General features: G+C 50.1%; 1 protein-coding gene across 2 annotated transcripts in view; it reads left to right on the top strand.

Annotated features, from left to right (window-relative positions):
- Positions 1-26,007, top strand: part of AP1M1 (adaptor related protein complex 1 subunit mu 1) — a 36,088-nt gene that overhangs the window by 261 nt on the left and 9,820 nt on the right. The window contains exons 2-6 of one of the 2 annotated variants that reach the window (XM_074384454.1): positions 5,627-5,783; positions 8,209-8,276; positions 9,747-9,877; positions 11,011-11,158; positions 12,360-12,395. In XM_074384454.1, coding sequence (XP_074240555.1) covers positions 5,627-5,783; positions 8,209-8,276; positions 9,747-9,877; positions 11,011-11,158; positions 12,360-12,395 — 540 coding nt within the window. The remainder of the gene's footprint in view (positions 1-5,626; positions 5,784-8,208; positions 8,277-9,746; positions 9,878-11,010; positions 11,159-12,359; positions 12,396-26,007) is intronic. The other variant, XM_010330121.3, reaches the window with a different exon arrangement.

Genomic DNA, 26,007 nt, shown 5'->3' with positions numbered 1-26,007 from the left:
GGACCCACCCTGTTGCTAGGTAACCGGCCTATGAGCTCCACCCTGGTGTGAGGCTAGGAGGCCGGTAGAGCTCACCGGAGGTTCACACCCTGTGTCTTTCTGGGTAATTGGGCGGGGGTCTGCAGTGGCTCTGCCCCGCCCTGTTGCTAGGTAACGCGGTGGGCTGTGGCCACCGCGTTGTCAGGTAACCGACTTCTGCGCCCCGTGCTCTCAGGCGCAGGGACCAGGGGCTGTGGCCGCAGCCGTCCCGGGAGCCAGGCAGGGCGTCCAGGGGCTGCGCGACCCTTGGCCAGGGGTGACGAGGCGTGGCGGGGACTGGGTGCTCTCGAGCCAGTCCCGCCTTCTCAGGGCGTTGCAGCTTCTGTTTACTGTGCACTTTCACTCAGTAGGAATTTCTCCACGTTCATTGTGGTACTGACTTACAAGGGTTAGGTGAGGTGGCTGGTGATCACGAGTGCCATTTTATAGAGGGAGAAACTGAGGCACGGAGAGGTGAAGCAACCTGACCAAGGTCACACCGGTCGCAGAGAAATAGCAAGTCTAGGAGTCCGATCCAGAATTATGTGTTCATTCATCTGATATCTAGGGAGCACTACTAATGCTGGGCAGGGTACTAAGCCTGGGGTCAATTTGTGTTTAGCAAAAAACAGTCCCCCCTCTTTTTTTTTTTTTTTTTTTTTTTTTTGAGATAACGTCAGTTGTCCAGTCTGGAGTGCAGTGGCGCAGTCTCCACTCACTGCGACCTCCACCTTCTGGGTTCAAGCAATTCTCCTGTCTCACCCTCCGGAGTAGCTGGGATTACAGGTGTCCACCATCACCCCCAGCTAAATTTTATATTTTTAGTAGAGATGGGGTGTCACCATGTTGAAGAGGCTGGTCTCGAACTCTTGACCTCAAGCGATTTATCTGTCTCGGCCTTCCAAAGTGCTGGGATTACAGGGGTGAGTCACTGTGCTAGGGCTCAACAATCCATGTTCTTATGGCATTCACAGGCTGATGAGGAGATGGATACCGATCTCCAAAAACACAAATAAATGTCAGTTGCAGTGGTGGGGCGGGGTGAGTGTGTAATAGGGACAGTCAGCCTCAGCTAGAGAATGAGAGAGGGTTTCCCTGAGCAAAGGTGACAAATGGACCTGAGACACCAGCAAGCTGGACATAACCTAGAACCCGGGCATTCTCCCCAGAGGATCTGAGAAAATTTAAAGGCAGGATTGTCCCTGCCTTTTCGAAATGGGCCTCTGCCTTCTCCCAAGTCCATCCCAGGTGCACGGCAAGTGGCTGCTTGGCCTGTTGTGTGTGGAAGCAACAAGAACCGGTCCGACAGTGTTAGCCCAACATTGATCAGTGAGAGAAACAAACGTGGGTGTCAGGTCCTAGGTGAGAGGTGGGCAGGAGTGAGCTCTGAAGCCGCTGAGAGTGAAGAGGTGAAGTGGCTGTCACTTCCTGCCCCACGCCACCCCAGCACTTTCCTGAAGTCCCTTGAGTAGGTGCCTGCCCTGGAAGCCATCCACAGTCAACAACTAGTGAGACCCAGTGCCGGCCTTCCTTCTCCCGCCTTCTTAGAGGCACGCCAGAGGCTGGGTGGGTGTGGTGTTCCCTGAGCCCTGGTGGCACGAGTCTTGCTTCTGCCCCAGCCACTGCCTCTCCAGCCATGCCAGCAGGCTGCCTGTCTTGGCTTGCTTATGCCTTCAGCAAACATTTCAAGAGTGCCTAGCATGCACCCCGTCCTGTGCCAGGCATAGGGCACTGTGGCTGTGGTGTTAGGGCTGAGCTGAAAACCCATCTCTGCCACTCAGCTGGGACAAGCCTCTTCTCCTCTCTGAGCCTCGCTTTTCTCACTGGTCAAAAGAGGCTTTTTTTTTTTTTTTTTGGATGGAGTTTCGCACTTGTTGCCCAGGGAGCGCAATGGCGCAACCTTCGCCTCCCAGGTTTAAGTGATTCTCCTGCCTCAGCCTCCCGAGTACTTGGGATTACAGGCACCCATCACCACACTTGGCTAATTTTTTGTATTTTTAGTAGAGACAAGGTTTCTTCATGTTGGCCAAGCTGGTCTCGAACTCCTGACCTCAGGTGATCTACCCAAAGTACTGGGATTATAGGCGAGAGCCACTGCACCTGGCCACAAGAGGCTTTTATGGACTTACTGTGCAGATTTGCTGAGCAGATGGATGAGACAGGCTCAGCACCACTCGTGGTCCATGTTAGCCTTCCCAGGCCTCTCCATCTAGCCGGGGAGTCACCTAGAAGCAGAGACATTACCAGACTGTTGGATCCAGGCAGCCACAGGGGCAGGACCAAGGTCCTAAGTACTGCAATTGCTCAACCTTGTCTTTAGCCAGTGGACGGGGGAGGTGGTTACAAAAGGCCCCCTGGAACAGGGCGATGCTGGAGGGGGTTTGGACGGTGACCAGGTCAGGTGGAAAAGAGGCATTGCAAGGGACACAAGGGGCAGCCTGCTGGGGCTACCAAGCCAGAAGTCCTGACTAATGCTGAGCTAGTAGAGAGAGCCCAAGGGGACCACTTCAGTCCAAGAAGGAGCAGCCACTGTGAGGAGACCGTAGCCCAGAGAGGCATGATCAGACCTGCCTTTCAGGAAGCTCCCCAAGGCAGCTGTGGGCTTCCCTCCCTTCCTCTGCAACCAAGACACCCTTTCTTATCCCAAAACCCACGGACCTCATGTTTCCAAAGTCAGCCTCGTGAGCCCACTGCATTTCATCAAAAATAAAGCACATTGAGAAATTCCTGGCCATGTGTCTGGTTATCAGGGACATTGGCATGGCCTCACTGGCTGGGAGAAAGCTTTCCTGGTAGGAAGCTTCTCAGCTTTATCGGGCTGGCTTCTCAGCAGCTTCTGACACCACCGACCACCTCCTCTGCATGCTCCCTTCCGCCTCTGACACCACCGACCACCTCCTCTGCGTGTTCCCTTCCGCTTCTGGGAAGCTGTGCTCTCGGGTTTCTCGCACTGCCTGCTCTCCTCCTTTTCTGCCCTCCCCAGGGCTGTTGAGTGGCTCAGGCCTCCCCATGCCGTCACTCTTCCCAGGTGATGGGACCCATGTCCATGGGCCAGTGACTCTTGACTTTGTCCACAGCACTTATCTGGAGATCGCTGGCCGCTGAGACACTGGGAGGTCCTGCTGCCATCACAAACTCGGCAGTCGTCAAAATGCACTCCCCGTGCCTGCTTGCTCTCCCTCTAAGTGACGCCGTTACCCATTCAGCCATCTGCACGAGACCTACACATTTTCCTCACCTCCTTTTTCTCCTCAGCCCTGCATTCACTTCACAAATGTTTACTGAGCACCTACTATGGGCCATGCCCCGATCTGGGTGCTGGGACACAGCTGTGAATGAGACAGGGTAGTCGCTGTTCTCAGGGAAGGTCAGACAGTAAACAATACAAATAAATGTGTAACGCAGCAGGTGACAGGGACACTGAAGATAAAGCAGGGATCAGGGTACAGAGGGACAGGACGTGATCTCAGCCAGAGCAAACAGGTAAGGAGGTGTCGTTTGAGCTGAGGCTTGAGAAATGAGAAGAGCCAGGCCAGGACAAAGACCCCAAGGTGGGAACAGATGTGGATCACTCAGAGCACCCAGGCTGGAGCGAAGTGAATCAGGGCAGCGCAGGCAGAGAGGCGTCAGAGGGGCTGCGAGGAGCCAGTCTACGCTGGTCCGTGGGAACCACGGGGAGGGGCTTGGGGTTTGTTCTCAGTGCTGGGGGGGCTGGAGTAGGTGGCAGTTCAGCAGCAGGAAAGAGACCCCGTCTGGCTTCTGTGTAGGAAGAGCCCTGTCACCCTTTGTGAGGAAGGACCTGGGGGTTCAAGAGGGACAGCGGGGGAGGGTCTGTTTCCTCAGCAGGTCATCACCTGCCTCCCTCCAGTCAGGCCCACAGGCCTGGGAAAGGAAGGTGCCGTCCCCCATCCGTCCCAGCCCCGCCTTGAGAGAAGAAAGGCGGTGTGTGATGAATGCCAGGTTCTGAGGCAGGCGGTTCCCAGGATGGTCAGTGCCACCATGGCCTTCTCAGCCAGCGCGTTGCTGAGTCCTGCTACAGGCTGTCCTGTGGGCCCCGAAAGCTGCAGCTGTTCCGAGCGGCATCTCCAGCCGCAGCTGTGCCCAGGCTAGCAAAGCTTCCGACCTTTTTATTCTTTCAACAAGGTGTGATAACCTGCACTTTGTACGGTTTGATGAGCTCAGTCGTGTGGGAAGCCATAACCCACATTCCATCGCCCCTAAAGCTTCCTCGTGCCCTTTGCTGTCCAGCCCCATCCCTAGGCAGCCACCGATGTGTGTTTCATCACCATTTTCTAGGATTTTCTATACGTGCAGTCATCCAGGATGAGCTCTCCTTTGTCCGGTTTCTTTCAGCCAGCAGAGTGATCGTGGGATATGTCCCTGTATCGGGAGTCCGATGCCTTTCGTTGCTGAGGCGTGTTTCTCTCTCTCTCTCTCTCTCTCTCTCTCTCTCTCTCTCTCTCTCTCTCTCTCTCTCTCAGTAGAGTTTTGCTCTTGTCACCCAGGCTGGAGTTCAATGGTACAATCTCGGCTCACTGCAGCCTCCTTCTCCCGGGTTCAAGCTATTCTCCTGCCTCAGCCTCCTGAGTAGCTGGAATTACAGGCACCTGCCACCACACCCAGCTAATTTTTGTATTTTTAGTAGAGATGGGCTTTCCCACGTTAGTGAGGCCGATCTCCAACTCCTGACCTCAGGTGATCTGCCTGCCTCACCCTCATAAAGTGCTGGGATTACAGGGGTGAGCCACTGCGCCAGCCTGAGGTGTGTTCTCATGGCATGCAGGACACAGTGACTGTGGGATCCGTCCGTGTATTGAGAGTCCCGTCCCTTTCATTGCCGAGATGTGTTTCTCATGGCGTGCTGGACACGGTTTGGTTCTAGTTCACCTGTTGATGGACGTTGTCATTGTTTCTAGTCTGGGTCTGTTTCAATTAAAGCTGCTGTTAACATCTCATGCTAGTCTTTGTACAGACATGTGATTTCATATCTCTTGGATAAATACCAAAGAGAGAAATGACCGGGTCGTATGGTTAACTCTGGGTTTCAGTTTTTCAGAAATTGCCAGACTTCACCAAAGTACTTATCCCATTTTCCATTCCCATCAGCAGTGGACAGGGGTTCCAGATGCTGTGTATCCTGACCCACAGGCTGTGAAAGAGAGAGACCAGGAAGGGCTTCTCCTCTTCAGAGTACGCGGAGACTTCAGGAAATATGAACCTTCAGCAGGAATGGGTGCCCTGACCCAGGCAGGAGAGCAGGGTGCATTAGCACGGGAAAGGTTCTGAGAAGGCCTGTGTTGAGAGCTTGTGAGGCATTGCTTAACCTGATGTCTCCGAGTGATTCGGTCCTGGACCCTTGCTGCAGAGTCCCCTTCTACGCTCACCCTGCAAGGAACTGCGGTGGCCCCTGTGGAAGCTCACACTGGGAGATGCTCGTCTCCAGGAATTCCCTGGGGGATGGAGACCAGAATGGCCTGCTCTTGTGCAGACAGGGGCCATGATTAGGGACCCTGAGGGAAGCAGGCTGGTGCCTCTCACCCGTTGCCCCCCGCCCCTGGATTGAAGAACTGAAAATGCAAGCGTCTTCTCTCTTCCTTCCCCACCGCAGGTGCTCATCTGCCGGAACTACCGTGGCGACGTGGACATGTCGGAGGTGGAGCACTTCATGCCCATCCTGATGGAGAAGGAGGAGGAGGGGATGCTGTCACCCATTCTGGCCCACGGGGGCGTCCGCTTCATGTGGATCAAACACAACAACCTGTACCGTATCCCTTTGCTGGGGGCGATTCCAGGGGACTCCTGGGTGGGTGTGTGTGCACATCCACACACTGGCAACCAGGGCTGGTTTGGGCACAGCGGGAGCCATCGGACACAGCCATGCCCTCCTGGAGCTCCTTGCTTGCCTGCGGAGACAGGCAGAGAACGCACTATGACACGTGTGATGGGTGTAGGGAGAGGAGCAGGCGTGACTTGAAATCCTTTGGCCCAAGGGCCCAGGAAGGGAAGTGACATCCTGGAGGAAGCCTGCAGGGAGGCCTGGCGTCTGCCAGCTGGAGGGACGGATGGGCACTGAGCATGGGGGAAGAATCTGCAGGACAGAGGCTTATTCCAGCAGCTGCACTCGGGGTGGCTGGCACCCTCAAGAGGGGACGTGTGGCAGCAGCGGGGCCGGAGTGGTCAGCGGGGTCTGGGGTCTCAAAGGACATCATCTGAAATGCGACAGGAAGTCTTTGGAGGCTTTTAGATGTGTACCTTCTGGAGGTTTCTGGCTGCTGAGTGGTGCAAGACAGTGGGGACAGGAGAGGGCATGGGTAGATGGGGAGTAGGCTGGGGCCGTCGTGCAGGTGGGAGGGGAAGTGGCCTGGACCACAGAGGGGTGGTGGGGTGCAGAGGAGGTGAGAGGCTCCTCCCAGCCCCACCCAGATCTCAGAGCCCCCTGCCTTTCCTGTCCTTGGCCCCATGTGGAGACTTGGCCAAGCCAGTTTCTACTCATGAGGTCTAAGTGGCCATCCCACTGCTTTGGGCAGACCTTCAGGTGCATTGCAGTACCTGCACTACTACGGAAAGGGCCTGGCCGTTCAGTTCACAGCCGGTGTGAGCCCCAGCTCCAGCAGCCATGGGGCTGGAGGCAAATCCCTCACCCTCCCACAGTTCAGCGGGAACGACGACCCCTCGCGGCACATTGAGGGGTCGTCAGGTCAGTTGAGCTGACTTGTGCACATTGCTCCCAGCATATGTGGGCTCCGTGCCCTTTCCTGTGTTCTTGGAGACACAGGGCCTTGCCAGTACAGCGTGGCCAGTGGGCCAGAGCATCTCCAGAGGGAAAGGCAGAATCCCACACTCACCCAGCCCTGCCCCGTCAGAATCTGCATGGTAGCAAGATCGTTCCTGATGGGTCGTGTGCATGTTCCCACGTGGGCCATGCTGGTCCAGGGCCCTCACCTGGCTCCCTGTGGCGTGCCTCTGTGGAGATTTCTCCTGGCTCTGGAAGACCCTGAGAATAGCTCTGAAGCTGATCTTTGGTAGCTTTTAACCCGGGGAGTTGACAGTCCTCTGAGGCCACCCAGGTATTGGGAGGAGGGTGAGGGGCTGTGGTCTGAGCTCAGCAGGAGCCATCAGATCAGTTTCTGCTTGGGCCCCTACATTTCACACCTGGGCATCTGGGAAAGAGACAGGGAGGGCTCACCTCTCTGGCTGAGTGGACATCCTTTGCCTCTAGCCGGGACAATTCTCAGCAAGGCCCTGGATAAGAGCCACCCACTGCCCCTGCTTATAAAGCATCTGAGGAGGGCGTGTTGCCAGGCAGTAGGAGGGAGGCCAGCACTCGTTTGACTGGGCCAGCGTCCCTTTCCTGGGCCCCTGTGCTGGGGTGAGGTGAGAAGGGAGAGGATGCAGCCCCTGCCCTACCCCCTAGAGCTCACTGCTGGGCAAACAAGCCAGGTGGCACAGGCGAGCCATGAGCAGGGATGTCCGGGTCACAGTGCATGAGCCTATAGAGGAAGAACCAGCCTTCTCTGGTGGCCTGGGAGCCCATTAGGGAAAAAGGAACAGGAAGCGCCCAGCACACACTGACCCCGGGAGGCAGGGGCTGGCACCCGTGGCAGAAAGGAACATCTGCATAAGATGTCTCACATACACTGCCTCGGTAAATTCATTCACAGGCCCCCATTACACAGGAGAGAAATATCAAGGTTTCTCTAGAAAGGTTTGTTTCAGGGGCCATGGCTTGTGTTTCCAAAGCCAGGAAGGGCTAAAGCCAGAATTGGCCCTGGCTGCTTGCCACAGAGTCTGGCGGGGGACCCTGGATCTCAGCAGGGTCATGTTGAGGTTGCCTTTGGAGGAGTAGGGCCAGTGCGTCCTGCTTTCTGTTCCTGGAATGAGCCTCGCTCCCTCCCTGCTCAGGGTAGTCCCTCACCCAGCCGCCGGGACAAGTCCCCTGTGCCACCTGCCATCCTTGTGATTCTCCATCTCAGTGAGCACTCCCTGGGGCACGTCTGGCTGGTGACTCCTGTGTCCCAGGCCCAACTTGGACCAGGAGCTTGGTGGCCCACCATGGCCCACGTAAACGGCTGGGAGCGGCGGTAGGGAAGGTTCTGAGGGTTGTGAGGGTTAGGGGCTGCCTCCACCAGCTGGGGTCTTCCAGGCAGCTGCGCGGCCTCTGAATGCTCCTTAACCACGGCTGCCATGCAGTGGTTGCCACGTCCAAGAAGAATGCGTGCGTGTCGCTGGTGTTCTCCTTCCTTTATAAGGTGGTACAGGTGAGTCTCTCTCAGAGGGACTGTGGGCTTGGGTGGCGGTTGTCTTGGCTCTGCTTTTGCACCTCCCCATACCCGGCCACCCTAGTTAGAGCTGTGGGGTCCCCAGGGAGAGCTTGGGCTGGAACCCCAGGAAGTGGGAAAAGGGAGCCCAACCCCACTGTGTGGAATTCTACAGCTCGCATTGCTCCCCACCCTGGGGAAGAAAGGAAAGTGAACAGGAAAAGGTGGGGCTCAGGCAGGGGTGTGCCCTGACCCTGGAAGGGACAAGCAAGTCCCGCAGCCAGCTTTGGAAGGATGTGGGGTGACCCACTGGTGGGGTTGGAATAACAGCACAGCTGCAGAGCCGAGCCCAGCTCAGAATCTCCCTGGGGGCTCTCAAGGCACAGAGGCCCGACGCCCACCTTGGAGAGAGCTGACACACGCCTGGCCCAGGCTGCCAGTGACATGGAGACAGTGGCCGGTGCAAAGGCCCTGGGACAGCCGTGTGCATGATATGGCCAGGGAGGCTGAGGTCAGCTGGGAAGAGGGCGGATTATACAGAAGTGGGGATTGCATTCCACCTCTGATGAGAGGTGGTGGAGAGCTTTCAGCAGGAGACTGACAAGACCCAGTTTGATCTAAAGCAGTGACTCTGGCTGCCGAGCAGGAGGACTTGAGGGCAGCCTGGAGGCCCGTGAGGAGGCTGCTGCCGGCTTCGGAGAGGATGGGCCTGGCCGAGGCAGGCTGTGGGGCAGCTTTTATTCCTCACTGATCCCACCTGTGCAGAATGTTGGGGAATGGGGGCAAGCCCAGGTGGGGAGGGCATGGGGATGGAGCCGAGCGTCAGCAGGGAAGGCCCCACGTGCAGGCCAAGGGCTCCTTCACTGGGCCAGTGGCGCTGTCACAGGCAGGGCTGGGCCTGGCTGTGCTGCCTGTGCTCCAAGCAGAGGCCGGGCGATCACGGTCCTGAAGCGCACAGGGGTCAGCAGATCAGAGACGTGGGATGTGGGAAGGGGACGGTCCCCACCTGAGGGTTGGGCAGTTCCTTCCTGCTTCGGTGGTGTTCCTTCCTTTGGCATGTGTGCCTGCAGAAGTGCTTCTGACAGCCCCTCTTCTTTGGAGCCCCTTCCTTAGCCCTCCTAGCTTCCCACTGAAATGGGGAAAACGGCGGTTCATCAGGTCCTCCCCTGCGTCACTCCAGACTCAGGAAGGGATGACAGTTACAGTCGCTTAGGAGGGGCCGCCTGCCTGGGGGTGTCTGGGCAGGGAAGGAAGGCCGCAGAGGACATCTGCAGGGGCTCCAGCCTGGCCCCCCGCCACAGCCAGCCACAGCTGTCCTCCTGCCCCATTACGTGTGTCCAGGGCCCTGTAGCACATCCCCGAGCCTGGGGAGTGGGCTGTTGGTAGGACTTAGAGAGCAAATGAATGCAAGCGTTCATTCATTCCTCAGCCATTTGCCACCCCTCCTGCCCCCGCTTCCCACTGCCACAGGTGTTTTCCGAGTACTTCAAGGAGCTGGAGGAGGAGAGCATCCGGGACAACTTTGTCATCATCTACGAGCTGCTGGACGAGCTCATGGACTTTGGCTACCCCCAGACCACCGACAGCAAGATCCTGCAGGAGTGAGTGGGCGGGGTGGGGCCGGGAGCTAGGCCTGGGCGGTGTCGCGACGTTGATGCCGTCAGGTTTGGAAACAGAAGGGGCAAATGTGTGTTCGTGTAGCGTCCCCCCCACCCTCCCGCCTCCAGCCGTGTTGGGATTTTTACAGAGTTGGTAGGCTTCCTTTCTTTCGTTCTTCTGTAGAGTTTTATCTCCTCTACTATAGAAATAGACACAGCATTTAAAACTAGCAAAGCCCCAACAGCCATTCTGTGTGGTAACAGGTAGCAGGATTCAGTCTGGGCCATTAATTGAAATGTGAGCTTGTCTTATCTTTTTTTTTTTTTTTTTTTTTTTTGAGACAGAGTCTCGTTCTGTTTCCCAGGCTAGAGTGCAGTGAATCTCAGCTCACTGCAACCTCCGTCTCCCAGGTTCAGGTGATTCTCCCGCTTCAGTGGTTTTAATTCGTTTCCTCCTCGATAGCCGGCATAACAGTGCTTTTCCTGTTCCTTATCTTTACTCTCCATCCACACAGATGCCCTAAATCCCTTGCTGCTAAGGGGTAGCCTCCTTTGTTTTTACTGTCATAAAATAACTGTGATTGAGATCTCTGCTCTTTGGAATCCTGCCCTTCAGATAATAGGCAACGTGAATTAAGTGCTTCCTGGGGGCCCAGCCCCACGTGCAGCCTTTTACATTCACTTGAGTCACAGCCTCCCCATTTACCGTCTTCCCATTTTACAGTGGGCAGACTGACTCCCTGAAAAGCCTGTGTTCCCAACCCTGCACCTGCTGCTCCCGCAGCGGGATGGGGTCATCAGCCCCGCCCACGTGCTCAGCGGGGATGGGAAGCAGCTCACACCCACTTCTTGTTTTCCTCCCCAACATGGTCTTCCTGGCCCCCAGAAATGAGCTCTTTAGACTCCGTAACTTGCGTGTGTGTTGGCCTTTGGAGAGGGTGAAGATTTTCCTGTATGAAGCAGCCCCAGGTGAAACCAGAGGCTGCCTTTTCTGGAGCCGCTTAAATTGAGGGGCTGCTTTCAAGTTGGTCAGAACCTCCCCTGCCCCCACCCTGACTCCACCGAAATATCGGGGCCAAAAGCTGTGGCGTTGGCACAGGTGCCACCTGCTTCACTCTGAGCTTGTGGCCCTGCAGGTACATCACCCAGGAAGGCCACAAGCTGGAAACAGGGGCCCCGCGGCCCCCAGCCACCGTCACCAACGCGGTTTCCTGGCGGTCCGAAGGCATCAAGTATCGGAAGAATGAGGTGTTCTTGGACGTCATCGAGTCTGTTAACCTCTTGGTAGGCCTCCTTTCTCTCCCTCTTCTGTAGAATGTTCTCTCCTCTGAGAAACAGACGCAGCATTTTAAAACGAGCAAGGCCCCGAGAGCCATTCTGTGTGGTAACTGATAGCAGGATTCAGTTTGGGCCACTCATTGAAATGTGCGTTTGTCTTATCTTTCCTTTTTTTGCTTGTCTTATCTTTTCTTTCTTACTTTTTTTTTTTTTTTTTTTGAGATGGAGTCTCCTCCTGTCGCCCAAGCTGGGGTGCAGTGGTGCGATCTCAGCTCACTGCGATCTCCGCCTCCCAGGTTCAGGTGATTCTCCTGCCTCAGCCTCCTGAGTAGCTGGGATTGTAGACACCTGCCACCACGCCCAGCTCGAGCTTGTGTTATCTTTATTAGCATTTATGCGGACTGAGAAGCCATACGTGCACATTATTTTTAAAAATTAAAAGCAGGGTATGAGGTTAGAAAGTGAAGTGCTTTCATCATTCACCGTGTACAGAAAAAAAGAGCAAGCGAAGGGCTCCGCTCCAGTGAACAGAAAGATGAGAGTTTATTCAGCGTCCTCCTCTCAGGCCTCATTCCGTAGACAGACGGAAACGCCTATGTTGGTTGCCCTGTTAACCTGAGATCATAAGCTGTGGTTCTCCTGCAACTTGTTTTCATTGCTGTTTTTTGGGTTTTGATTTTGCATTCAGTGTTACTGTTTTGTATGTTTGTTTTTTTCTTTTAGTTTTTAAATTATCAGATAAGTTGACGTTTTGAAAATGAATTTTAGCCCTTGTGCAGATTGGTGTCACCCATCACCATACCCGGGGTACAGAACCTCAAACCTCCTCATGCCGCCTCTTTGTAGCTCCGCGCTCCCTCTTCCCCGTTCCCTGACAGCCGTTGCTCTGCTCTCCACCACCGGGGTCTTCGCCGTGTTGTGATTGTCACCGTAGCTGTCTTTCTGAGATTGTCGGATGAACGGCATCATACAGTCATGAGCTCTCGAGTCTGGCTTTAACTCCTTCTAATTCTTTGCGATTCATCCAAATCCAATTGTTTTGTGTATCCACAGTCTGTCTCCTTGTATATTTTTTTGTATTTATTTTCTGTTCCAAACCACAGAAGGACATTTGGGTGGTTTTCCAGTCTTTGGCAATTGTCAGTAGAGTTGCTAGAAACATTTTGTGTCCAGGCTTACGTGTGGACATAAGTTTTCATCTCTCTAGGGTAAATACCCAGGAGTGGGATGGCTGGGTCACACGGTAAGTGTATGTTTACCTTTATAAGAAACTGACAAACCATCGCCGTTTTGCATTCTCACCAGAGCGGATGAGGGTTGTGAAGACCCCACATCCTTGGTCATACTTTTATTTTTGCCATCCTAATAGGTATGTAGTAGTATCTCAGCATTGTTTTTTTTTGTTTGTTTTGTTCTGTTTTTTTTTTTTTTAGATAAGAAGAGAGAATGGGGAGGAAAGGTGGGGCAGAAGGAAAGGAGATTAGATTTTTTTTTTTTTTTTTTTTTTTTTTTATAATAAGGAAAAGAATAAAGAAGAGGAAGAAAGAGAAAGAGGAAGAGGGAGAGAGAATGGGGGTATTGCTTTGTTGCCCGGGCTAGAATGCAGTCTAAATATGGGTATGCCTATAATTGTCCTTAATAATGGAGACATAAAAGAGAATGAGGGAAGAGAATAACAAACAAGGAGCCAACCAACATTTCGTTTAAACTTCTAAGTTGATATGATGTGGTACTGATAAGAGTGTATATTTTGTGTATTTAAAGTGGAGAGTTCTATAAATGTTAATTACGTTTACTTGTTCCAGATCTGAGTTCAAGTCCTGGATATCGTTGTTAATTTTCTGTCTCATTGATCTGTCTAATATTAGTGTTGAAGTCTCCCACTATTATTGTGTGGGAGTCTAAGTCTCTTTATAAGTCTTGTATGTCTGAGTATTCCTGTATTGGGTGCGTATATATTTAGGATCTTTAGCTCTTCTTGTTGTTGCATTGATCCTTTTATCATTATATAATGTCCTTCTTTGCTTCCTTTGATGTTTGTTGCTTTAACGACTATTTTATCAGAGGCAAAAATTGTAACTTCTGCTTTTTATTTATTTATTTTAGCTCTCTGTTTGGTTGGTAAATCTTTTTCCATCCCTTGTTTTGAGTCTTTGTGTATCCTTGAATATGAGATGGGTCTGGATGCAGCATACTGATGGCTTTTAGTTTTTTATTCAAATTGCCTGTCTGTCTTTGGATTGGGGGATTTAGTCAATTGAAATTTAGAATTAATAATGATATATGTGAGTTTAATACTGCCATTTAATATTAGCTGGCTATTTTGCCCATTAGTTGATATAAATTCTTCATTATATTGATGCTCTTTTTGGTATTTTTTAGAAAGGCTGATACCGTTTGTTCCTTTCTATGTGTAGTGGTTCTTTCAGAAGCTCTTGTAAAGCAGGCCTGGTGGTGATGAAATTCTGAGTGCTTGCTTGTTCACAAAAAACTTTATTTTTCCTTCACTTATGAAGCTTAGTTTGGCTGGATGTGAAATTCTTGGTTGAAAGTTCTTTTCTTTAAGGATGTTGAATATTGGTCCCCACTCTCTTCTGGCTTGTAGGGTTTCTGCTGAGAGATCTGCTGTAAGTCTAATAGGCTTCCCTTTGTGGGTAACTTGACCTTTCTCTCTGGCTGCCCTCAGTATTTTCTCCTTCATTTCAACCCTGGTGAGTCTGACGATTATGTGCCTTGGAGTTGCTCTTCTTGAGGAATATCTTTGTGGTGTTCTCTGTATTACCTGGAGTTGAATATTATCCTGCCTTACTAGGTTGGGAAAATTTTCCTGAATAGTATCCTGAAGCGTATTTTCCAGCTTGGATTCATTCTCTTTGTCACATTCAGGTACACCTATCAAGCGTAGATTAGGTCTTTTCTCTTTTTTTTTTTTTTTTTTTTTTTGAGACGGAGTTTTGCTCTTGTTACCCAGGCTGGAGTGCAGTGGCGCGATCTTGGCTCACTGCAACCTCCGCCTCCTGGGTTCAGGCAATTCTCCTGCCTCAGCCTCCTGAGTAGCTGGGATTACAGGCACGCGCCACCATGCCCAGCTAATTTCTTGTATTTTTAGTAGAGACGGGGTTTCACCATCTTGACCCGGTGGTCTTGATCTCTTGACCTTGTGATCCACCCGCCTCGGCCTCCCAAAGTGCTGGGATTACAGGCTTGAGCCATTGCGCCCGGCCCGATTAGGTCTTTTCACATAGTCCCATATTTCTTGGAGACTTTGCTTGTTCCTTTTTATCCTTTTTTCTCTAATCTTGTCTTTTTGTTTTATTTCATTGAGTTGGTCTTCGACCTCTGATATCCTTTCTTCTGCTTGATCAATTCGGCTGTTAAAACTCGTGCATACTTCACGTAGTTCTCATATTGTGTTTTTCAGCTCCATCAATTCACTCATATTCCTCTCTAAATTGTGTATTCTTGTTAACATTTCGTCAAACCTTTTTTCAAAGTGCTTAGTTTATTTAGATTGTGTTTGAACAAGTTCTTTTAATTCACAGAAGTTTCTTCTTATCCACATTTCGAAGCCTGCTTCTGTAATTGGAACACATTCGTTCTCCATCAGGCCTTGTGTCGTTGCTGATGAGGAACTGTGATCCCCTGCTGAGGGAGAGGCGTTCTCATCTTGGGTATTCTCAGCCTTTTTTGACTGTTCTCTTCCCTTCGTTGTAGATTTATCCATCTGTGGTCTTTATAATTACTGTCTTTGTAATTGGGTTTCTGAGTGGACGTCCAACTTACTGATTCTCAGCGCCGAAATCTGAGCAACCCACTGCACTGACTAAATCAGCGGCGTTAAGATTGATGGTGCTTTTCTGACTCTGCACCAAGAACCAACGCTCCGAGGCGCCGGCAAAACCGCCTCGCCGGTCACAAGAGTTGCGCTGGCGACCCGTGGAGCTCCTACGCTGGGAATCTCCTGGTGTGTGAGCAACAAGAATTCATGGGAAGGTGTGGCGTCCTCTCCTCTCGTTCTTTGTGCTTTCACTGGGAGCTACAATCCCGAGCTGCTAGTGATCAGCCATCTTGGATCTCCCTCATATGCTTATAAACCTGTTTTTGTTTTTTTGAGATGGAATCTTGCTCTTGTCGCCTAGGCTCGGGTTCTATTTCAGTAGTGCTATTTCAACTCACTGCAACCTCCGCCTCCCAGGCTCAAGTGATACTCCTACCTCAGCCTCCCAAGGAGCTGGGATTTTAGGCACCCACCACCACGACCAGCTGATTTTTGTATTTTTAGTAGAAACGCGGTTTCACCGTGTTGGCCAGGCTGGTCTTGAACACCTGACCTTGGGTGATCAGCCTCCCAAAGTGCTGGGATTATAGGTGTGAGCCACTGTGCTTGGCCTATTGCACTTTCTTAATGGCTCATAATGTTGAACATTGCTTTACATGTTTCTTTGTCATCTGTATATGCTCTTTGGAGAAGCGTCTCTGTGCATCTTTTTCACATTTTAAAATGGGGTCATTTTCTTATAATTGAGCCTTGACAATTCTTTGTATGTTCCAGGTAGAAGTCCTCTGTCAGATATGTGATTTGCAAATATTCTCTCCCAGTCTGCTTATCTTTTTAATCTCTTAGCATTGTCCTTTTTTTTTTTTTTTTTAAAGACAGAGTCTTACTTTGTAGCTCAGGCTGTAATAGTAGTGGCATGATCTCAGCTCACTGCAACCTCCGCCTCCTGGGTTCAAGTGATTCTCCAGCCTCCGCCTCCCAAGTAGCCAAGTAGCTGGGATTACAGGCACACACCACCACACCTAGCTAATTTTTGTATTTTTAGTAGAGACAGGGTTTCACTGGGCTGACCAGACTGGTCTTGAACTCCTGACCTCAGGTGATCTGCCCACCTCAGTCTCCCAAAGTGCCGGTATTATAGGCATGAGCCACTATGCTCGGCCCCCAATACTATATGAGAGAGGGCATCTTTGTCTTGTGTCGGTTTTCAGGGGAGGAGCTTCCAGCTTTTGCCTACTCAGTATGATGTTGGCTGTGGGTTTGTCATAGATTGGCTCTTATTTTTTAGGTATCTTCCTTCAAAACCTACTTTGGTGGCTCTGCATGGTACCTCACGCTCTACTAAAAACAGGAAAATTAGCCTGGCATGGTGATGGGAACCTGTAATTCCAGCTACTCGGAAGGCTGAGGTGGGAGGATCACTTGAGCCCAGGAGGTAGAGGTTGCAGTGAGTTGAGATTGTGCTACTGCATTCCAGCCTGGGTGACAGAGCAAGACCCTGTCTCAAAAAAAAAAAAAAAAAAAAAAAAAAAGGTGAGGTGGCTCATGCCTATAATCCCAGCAGTATGGGATGCCGAGGCGGGTGGATCACAAGGTCAAGAGATCGAGACCATCCTGGTCAACATGGTGAGACCCCGTCTCTACTAAAAATACAAAAATTAGCTGGGCATGGTGGCGCATGCCTGTAGTCCCAGCTACTTGGGAGGCTGAGGTGGGAGAATTGCTTGAACCCAGGAGGCGGAGGTTGCAGTGAGCAGAGATCATGCCATTGTACTCCAGCCTGGGTAACAAGAGTGAAACTCTGTCTCAAAAAAAAAAAAAAAAAACACTCAAAACCCTAGTTTATTAAGAGTTTTTAACGTGAAGAGATGTTGAATTTTATTGAAAGCCTTTTCTGCATCTTTTGAGGTGATCATGTAATTTCTGTATTTATGTGATGAATCATGTTTATTGATTTGCATATATTGAACCAACCTTGCATCCAGGGATAAAAGCCATCCTGATTGTGGTAGATATGTTTTTGATGTACTGCTGGATTCAGTGTGCTAGTGTGTTGTTGAGGATTTTTGCATCAATGTTTATCAAGGACATTCCTGAGGTTTTTTTTTTGTTGTTGTATCTCTGCCAGGTCTTGGTCTCAGGATGATGCTGACCTTAGAGAATGAGTCGGGGAGGAAGCTCTCCTCCTCAGTTTTTTGGAATAGTTTCAGTAGGAATGGTACCAGCTCTTCTTCGTACATCTGATAGAATTCAGCTGTGAATCAGTCTGGTCCAGGGCTTTTTTTTTTTTTTTTGGTTGGTAGGCTATTTATGACATTCAATTTTGGAGCTCGTTACTGATCTGCTCAGGGATTCAGTTTCTCCCTGGTTCCGTCTTGGAAGGGTATATATGTCCAGGAAATTATCCACTTCTTCTAGATTTTCTAGTTTGTGTGCATAGAAGTGTTCACAATAGTCTCTGAAGTTTGTATTTCTGTGGGATCACTGGTAACACCCCCTTTGTCATTTCTAATTGTGTTTATTTAGATTTTCTCTCTTTTCTTACTAGTCAGGCTAGCAGCCTATCTTATTCATTCTTTTAAAAAACCAGCTCCTGGCTTAGTTGATCTTTTGAATGTTTTTTGTGTGTGTGTCTCAGTCTTCTTCAGTTCAGCTGTGATTTTGGTTATTTCTTGTCTTCTGCTAGCTTTGGAGGTGGACACTTTTGCTTCACATGTTCTTTTAGTTGTGATGTAGATCTTTCTAACTTTTTGATGTGGGCGTGTAGTGCTATAAATTTCTCTTAATGCTGCCTTAGCTATATCCCAAAGATTCTGGTCTGATATATCTTTGTTCTCATTGGTTTCTCTTGACTTCTGCCTTAATTTCATAATTTACCCAAAAGTCATTCAGGAGCAAGTTAATTTCCATGTAATTGTGTGGTTTTGAGCAATTTTCTTAGTTTTGAATTCTGTTTTTATTGATTAGTGGTTTGAGAGAATGGCTGATATGATTTTGGTTGTTTTGCATTTGCTGAGGATTGTTTTATGTCCAATTGTGTGGTTGTTTTTAGAGAATGTGCCGTGTGCAGATGAGATATATTCTCTCGTTTTTGGGTGGAGAGTTCTGTAGGTATCTATCAGGTGCAGTTGATCCAGTGCTGAGTTGAGGTCCTGGATATCTTTGTTAATATTCTGCCTCAGTGATCTGTCTAATACTGTCAGTGGGGTGTTGAAGTCTCCCACTGTTACTGTGTGGCAGTGTAAGTCTCTTTGTAGGTCTCTAAGAACTTGCCTTATGAACCTGTGTACTCCTGTTGGCTGCATATATATTTAGGATCGTTAGATCTTGTTGAATTGAATCTTTTACTATTATGCAGTGCCCTTCTTTGTCTTTTTTGATCTCTGTTGTCTTAAAGTCTGCTTTGTGTGAAATTGAGATTGCAACTCTGCTTTTGTCTGTTTTCTATTTGCTTGGTACATTTTTCTCCATTTCTTTAAGTCCATGGGTGTTACTGCATGTGAGATGGGTCTTTGTTATTGTTGTTGTGTTGCCCAGGCTGGAGTGCAGTGGCATGATCTTGGCTCACTGCAATCTCCGCCCCCCAGCTTCAAGCAATTCTCCTGCCTCAGCCTCCTGAGTAGCTGGGATTACAGGTGTGCACCACCACACCTGACTAAGTTGTTTTTTTTTTTTTTTTTTTTTTTTGAGACGGAGTTTCACTCTTGTTACCCAGGCTGGAGTGCAATGGTGCGATCTCGGCTCACCACAACCTCCGCCTCCTGAGTTCAGGCAATTCTCCTGCCTCAGCCACCTGAGTAGCTGGGATTACAGGCACGCACCACCATGCCCAGCTAATTTTTTGTGTTTTTAGTAGAGACGGGGTTTCACCATGTTGGCCAGGACGGTCTCGATCTCTTGACCTCGTGATCCACCCGCCTCGGCCTCCCAAAGTGCTGGGATTATAGGCTTGAGCCACTGCGCCCGGCCTGGCTAAGTTTTATATTTTTAGTGGAGACAGGGTTTCACCATGTTGCCCAGGCTGGTCTTGAACTTCTGACCTCAAGTGATCCACCTACCTCTGCCTCCCAAAGTGCTGAAATTACAGACATGAGTGAGCCATGGTGCCCAGCCAAGATGCATCTTTTAAAGGCAGCATATCATTCGATCTTACTTCTTTATCCAGCTTGCTACTCTGTGCCTTTTAATGGGGACATTTAGCCCATTTACATTCAAAGTTAGTACTGATTTGTGTGTATTTGATCCTGTCATTGTGGTGTTAGCTGTTGATTATGCTGACTTGTTTGTGTGTGGTTGCTTTATAGTGTCACTGGTCTGTATATTTAATTGTGCTTTTGTGGTGGCTGGTAATGGTTTTTTTCTTGTATATATATATATGTATGTATGTATTATTATTTTTTTTTTTTTTGAGATGGAGTCTCGCTCTGTCACTGAGGCTGGAGTGCAATGGCATGATCTGAGCTCACTGCAACCTCTGCCTCCCGGGTTCAAGCAATTCCCCTGCCTCAGCCTCCCGAGTAGCTGGGATTACAGGCACCTACCACCATGCCCAGCTAATTTTTATATTTTTAGTAGAGACAGGGTTATACCATGTCAACCATGCTGGTGTCAAATTCCTCACCTCAGGTGATTCGCCTGCCTCGGCCTCCCAAAGTGCTGGGATTACCAGCATGAGCCACCGCGCTGGGACTTCTTTTCATATTTAGTACTTCTTTCAGGAGCTCTTGTAAGGCAGGACTGCTGGTAACAAATTCTCTCAGCATTTGCTTGTCTGAAAATATCTTTTTTTTTTTTTTTTTTTTTTTTGAGACAGGGTCTCATTCTGTTGCTCAGGCTGGAGTGCAGTGGCACAATCATGGCTCACTGCAACCTGTGCCTCCCTGGCACAAGCTATTCTCTGGCCTCAGCCTCCTAAGTAGCTGGGACTATATAGACAGGTACCACCACACCCGGCTAACATATATACTTTTTGTGGAGACAGGGTTTGCCATGTTTCCCTAGCTAGTCTTGAACTCCTGGACTCAGGCTGTCCACCCACCTCAGTCTCCCAAAGTGCTGGGATTATGGGTGTGAGCCACTGCACCCCACCTGAAAATAATCTCATTTCTCCTTGGTTTATGAAGCTTAGTTTGGCCAGATGTGAAATTCTGGATTGGAATTTCTTTAAGCATGTTTAATATATTGGCTGGACAGGGTAAACACGGTGAAACCCCATCTCTACTAAAAATATAAAAATTAGCTTCATGTGGTGGTGCATGCCTGTAGTCCCAGCTACTTGGGAGGCTGAGGCAGGAGAATTGCTTGAACTCAGGAGTTGGAGGTTGCAGTGAGCCAAGATCATGCCACTGCACTCCAGCCTGGGCCACAAAATGAGATTCTATCAAAAAAAAAAAAAAAGTTTAATATAGGCCCGCAGTCTCTCTTCTGGCTTGTAGGGTTTCTGCTGAGAGGCTAACTCTTCGTCTGATGGGTTTCCCTTTGTACGTTACCTGTTACTTCTCTTTAGCTTCTTTCATTTTGACCCTGGACAATCTGATGATTATGTATCTTGGGGATAATCTTATGAAGTATTTTGCAAGGGTTCTCTACATTCTCATATTTCGAATGTTGGCCTCTCTAGCTAGACTGGGGAGGTTCTCATGGATGGCATCCTGAAATATGTTTTCCAAGTTGCTTCCATTCTCCTCATCTCTTTCAGGGTTACTGATGAGTTGCAGAGCTGATTTCTTTTTTTTTTTTTTGAGACGGAGTCTCGCTCTTGTCACCCAGGCTGGAGTGCAATGGCGCGATCTCGGCTCACCGCAACCTCCGCCTCCTGGGTTCAGGCAATTCTCCTGCCTCAGCCTCCTGAGTAGCTGGGATTACAGGCACGCGCCACCATGCCCAGCTAATTTTTTGTATTTTTAGTAGAGACGGGGTTTCACCATGTTGACCAGGATGGTCTCGATCTCTCGACCTTGTGATCCACCCGCCTCGGCCTCCCAAAGTGCTGGGATTACAGGCTTGAGCCACCGCGCCCGGCGCTGATTTCTTTTTTAATCCCTTATTCCCGGCAGGCTTTGTTCATTCCTTTTCATTCTTTTTTCTCTCTTCTTATCTGTCTTATTTCAGAAAGCCAGTCTGCAGGCTCTGAGATTCTTTCCTCAGCTTGGTCTATACTGCTGTTGATACTCGTGATTACATTATTAAATTCTTGTACTGTGTTTTTCAGCTCTCGGGTCAGTTATATCCTTTTCTGTCCTGGCTATTTTGTCTGCCAGTTTGTATATTGTTTTCATTATGATTCTTCTTCCTTAGATTGGGTTTCAGTGTTCTCCTGCATCTCGATGATCTTCGTTCCTCTCCAGATTCTGAATTCTATTTCTGCCATTTCAGCCATCTCAGCCTCGTTAAAAGCTCTTGCTGGAGAGCTAGTGCTGTTGTTTGGAGGACAGAGGACACTGTTTTTTTAAGTTGTCAAGACTTCTTGCGCTGGTTCTTTCTTATTTCCTTGGGGCTGATGTTCCTTCAGTCTTTGGAGTTGCTGTCCTTCGAATGGGCTTCTTTTTCCTTTATCCTGTTTGGTGACCCTGGGGGTTCGATTGTGTATAAGGTGGCTTCAGTTGGCTGGCTTCATTATTGGAAGATTTGAGGGGACCGAGGCTCGGCTTAGGACCCTTGAACTGCGTGCTCTCACTGGAGGGCTGGTATCCAGCCCTGGCTTTGAGCTCCAGCTCCTCCAGGTTAGGGTCCTGCTGTGCTGGAGGAGCCAAGCTGCTCCCGGACAGCTGGTCACCACGCTTCAATGGGTGGTGCCAGGCAAAGCACTGCGCAGGGTGGTGGCAGCGGGATCTGTCCTCGTTTGCATGTGCCAGCGGCAGTATGGCGGTGTGCATGCTCATTGCCTGTGACAGGGTGCTAATGGGTGCCGGGGAGCCAGCCTCTGGGAGGGCATTTGTAGCAGCACCAGTGGGGGCAGTGTGGCTGGAGTCGGGGCAGGGGCCACGCTGGCAACTGCGTGCCTGTGTGTTAGTGCTGATGGTGGGGTTAGCATGGGGGTGGGGCGCTGGTGGGCGCAGGACTGTGTGTGCTCTCTGTACATGTTCACACTGGCAGCAGTGGCCACTCAGGGCTGGGTGTTGTCTCTGCCTAGTTTCCTGGGGGAGGCCCAGCATGGGTGGGACACCGGCAGGGGTGGGCCTGTCGGGCTCTATGCCACCAAGACTCTGACAACAACGGTGGTGGGAGAGGACAATGGGGGGGGTGAGGTGCACTTAGGCTGGCAGCAGGGACACGACGTAGTGAACACACGACACAGTGAACGTACAGCACCAGCAGAACGATGTTGAGGGTGGCTGCGGGTAAATGCCTGCAGGCAGAACCTCACAAGGTAGGCTGCAGTGGGAGCAGGGCTCAGGCGGGCTAGTGTGTGGGGCCGCTCTGCTGGAGCACTCCCTGTTCAGGGACAGGCTGCCAGTGCTGGAGCCATGATGCCACCCCCAGGAGGTACCTGGGGATAGCGCCTCAAGCAGGCTTGGCCAGGCTGGGACCGCAGGAGAGGCCAGCAGACTGAGGGTTGCTCAGGTCAGACTGGCCCTGTCGGATGGGCAAGACTACCCTGGAGAGTTCAGGTCTGACATTCCCCTCGGGCTAAAGTCTCCCACGGGAGCAAGTCGAGCCTAGGGATGGGTGTCCTGGCTGCGCTGCACTACAGATGCTCCTGCACCAAACCCCCTGGACTGGCTCAGGCTGGAGCTCTGCCCTGACCGAGGTAGGAGACAGAACGGGACCCAGGAGGTGGGGCTTGGACGCCAGATCAAATCGAGGACTAGCTAAAACAGGTCAGGGGCAGAAGCGCCTTCTCATAAGACACACCCCCAGTGTGCTACACCAGTTTACCATTGCCATGGCAACACTTGGACGTTACTGCCCCTTTTCATGGCGTTACTGCCCCTTTTCATGGCGATGACCCAACAACCCAGAAGTTACCAACCACATTCTGGAAACTTCTGCATACACTGCCCCTTACTTTGCATATAATTAAAAGTAGGTATACGTGTGACTGCAGCACTCCTCTGAGCTGCTGTCCATGGGTAGCCCCGCCCCACAGGGGGCATTGCCTCTGCTGCTGCGCACGCGGGCGCTTCAGCAAATGTTCTGCTTATTACCACTGGCTCACCCTTGAGTTCTTTCCTGGGTGAAGCCAGGAACTCTCCCGGGCTGTCTCAGTTTTGGGGCTCGCCTGCCCTGCATCACTACCACTTCTTTAAGCAGCTTTCCCTGACGAGGTCCCTCCTGCTGGGATTCCAGAGGCCATGGTGAGAGTGGGTTTCCCCTTGCTTGTTCAACTCACCCTCTCCACAAGAGTCAGTGGGGGCCAGGAATGATTCCTGGTGCACAGTAGCCCCGGGCAGGGTTCCCAGCCTCCTCCTCTGTCTCCCTCCAGCCTCTGTGTCTTCCCTCCGTCCACTCTCAGGGCCTTCCTTCTGAAGATCTAAGAGTGCACCTGTCTGCACAGTGTCCCTGTCTCTCAGTGGGAGATGTTTCTCCTGGCTGCGCCTAGTTGGCCATCTTGGAGCAGGAGCAAAATCTAGGTAAATTCTTTAACCAGCTTCAAGCTGGGGTTCCCATGAACCCCTCTTTTCGGTGGGCGAGATATAGGGGGAAGGGGCCCAGAGCTTTCTTGCCGTCTCTGGGCACGCCACCCTCCAGGCACCTCCACGTGTTTAGCTCTCTGGAAGCTCTTTTTATCTCTTTTGCTTTACGTCTTCCCTCACTGAGAGGGAAGCTCTTTCAGTGTGGAATACAAGTGGTGAGAGTGGACATTCTTGCTTTTTTCCTGATCTTAGAGGGACACCATTAAGTCTTTTGCCACCAAGTAGGATGTTAGCTGTAGATTTGTTGTAGCTGTTCGTTTTCACCTTGAAGAAGTTCCCTTTTATTGCTAGTTTGCTGAAAGGTTTTTGTTACCATGCGTGGGCATTGTATTTTGTTCTTTTTCTGCATCAGTTGATGTGATCACGTGAGTTTTCTTCTTCAGGTTGTTAATATGGTGCATTCCACTGACTGCTTTCTGATTGTTGAACCAGTGTTGCATTCCTGGAATAAAATCCAGTTGGTCATGGTGTGTTATAGACTGAGTATCCATTATACATGCTTGGGACCGGGAGTGTTTTGGATTTCAGATTTTTTTGGATTTTGAAATATTTGTATCTGCATCATGAGATATCTTGGGACTAGGACCCAGGACCAAACATGAATTCATTTATGGGTTTTTTTTTTTTTTTTTTTTTGAGAAGGAGTTTCACTCTTGTTGCCCAGGCTGGAGTACAATGGTGCAATCTCGGTTCAGTACAACCTCCGCTTCCCGGGTGCAAGCGATTCCCCTGCCTCAGCCCCGCAGGCTGCTGGGATGACAGGAGCCTGCCACCACGCTGGGCTAATTGTTGTATTTTTAATAGAGATGAGGTTTCACCATGCTGGCCAGGCTGGTCTCCAGCTCCTGACCTCAGGTGATCCACCTGCCTCAGCCTCCCAAAGTGCTGGCATTATAGGTATGAGCCACCGCACCCAGACTCGTTTATGTTTTATATACACCTTATGCACATAGCCTGAAGGTCATTTTACTTTTCTCTTGGGGATGCTGAATAACCTGCATTGAGCACCTGCATTTTGACTGCCACCTGTCACATTAAGTCAGGTATGGAATCTCCTACTTTTGATGTCATGTTAGGGCTCAAAAAGTTTTGGATTTTGGAGCATTTTGGATTTCAGATGTTTGGATTAGGCCTGCTTAACCTGTATTCTTTTTGTGTACTGCTGGATTTCCTTTGCTGGTGTTTTGTTGGAAATTTTTGGATCTATACTCATAAGAGATACTGGTCTGCAATTTTCTCTTTTTTGCAATGTTTTTACCTGGTTTTAGTATCACAGTAATGGAGGAAGTGTTTTTTCCTCTTCCGTTTTCTGGAAGACATTTTATAGAATCTATGTTAATTCTTTTAAACATTTGTTAGAATTTACTACTGACACTATCCAAGCCTGGAGACCTATTTTACAAAATGCTTTTAACTATGAATTTTTTTAAAAAGTGTTGTTTTGAGACAGGGCCTTGCTCTGTTGCCCAGGCTGGAGGGCAGTAGCATGATCGCAGTCCCCTACACCTCGACTCCCCCGGCTCAAGGGATCATCCCATCTCACCCTCCCGAGCAGCTAGGACTACAGCTGTGTGCCACCAAGCCTGGCTAATTTTTAAAAAATGTTTTGTAGAGATGAGGGTCTCACTGTGTTGCCCTGGCTGATCTCGAACTCCTGGGGCAAGTGATCCTCCTGCCTCAGCCTCCCAAAGTGCTGGTAGTACAGGCATGAGCCACTGTCAGATGTGGCCTCCATCCTGCTGTTAAGTCCATTGAGCAAGCTGTTTATTTCAGTTATTATATTCCCTAGTTCTAAAATTTCTCCATTTGATTCTTCTCTCTCTTTTTGAGACAGGGTCTTACTCTGTTGCCCAGGCTGGAGTATAGTGGTACAGCCATAGCTCACTGCAGCCTCAACCTCCTGTGCTCAAGTGATCCTCCCACCTAAGTCTGCTGGGTAGCTGAGACCACAGGCGAGCACCACCATGCCTGGCTAGGTTTTTTAATTTTGTAAAGACCAGGACTTGCTGTGTTGCTCAGGCTGGTCTCAAATTCCTGGTTGATTCTTCTTCATCATCTGTTTATTTGATGAGACTTTCTATTTTAACACGTGTTGCAAGCATTTGCAATTTTTAAAATAGCCGTTTGAAGTCTGTCAGTTAATCCCAACAACTGTGAAGTGTTGACATAGGTTGATTGGGTTTTCCAGGCAGGTTGACATTTTCGTGGTGGTTTGTATGCTGAGTCATTTTGGATTGGATCCTGGACTGTTTTTTTGAGATGGAGTCTCGCTCTGTCCCCCAGGCTGGAGTACAATGGGGCAGTCCTCACTCACTGCAACCTCCGCCTCCTAAGTTCAAGTGCCTCAGCCTCCCGAGTAGCTGGGATTAGAGGACCACACCTGGCTAATTTTTATATTTCTAGTAGAGACGGGATTTCACCATGTTGGCCAGGCTGGTCTC

Source organism: Saimiri boliviensis, chromosome 14, assembly GCF_048565385.1.
Source record: "Saimiri boliviensis isolate mSaiBol1 chromosome 14, mSaiBol1.pri, whole genome shotgun sequence".
NCBI lineage: Eukaryota > Metazoa > Chordata > Mammalia > Primates > Cebidae > Saimiri > Saimiri boliviensis.
This window is presented reverse-complemented; position numbering and strand designations above follow the sequence as displayed.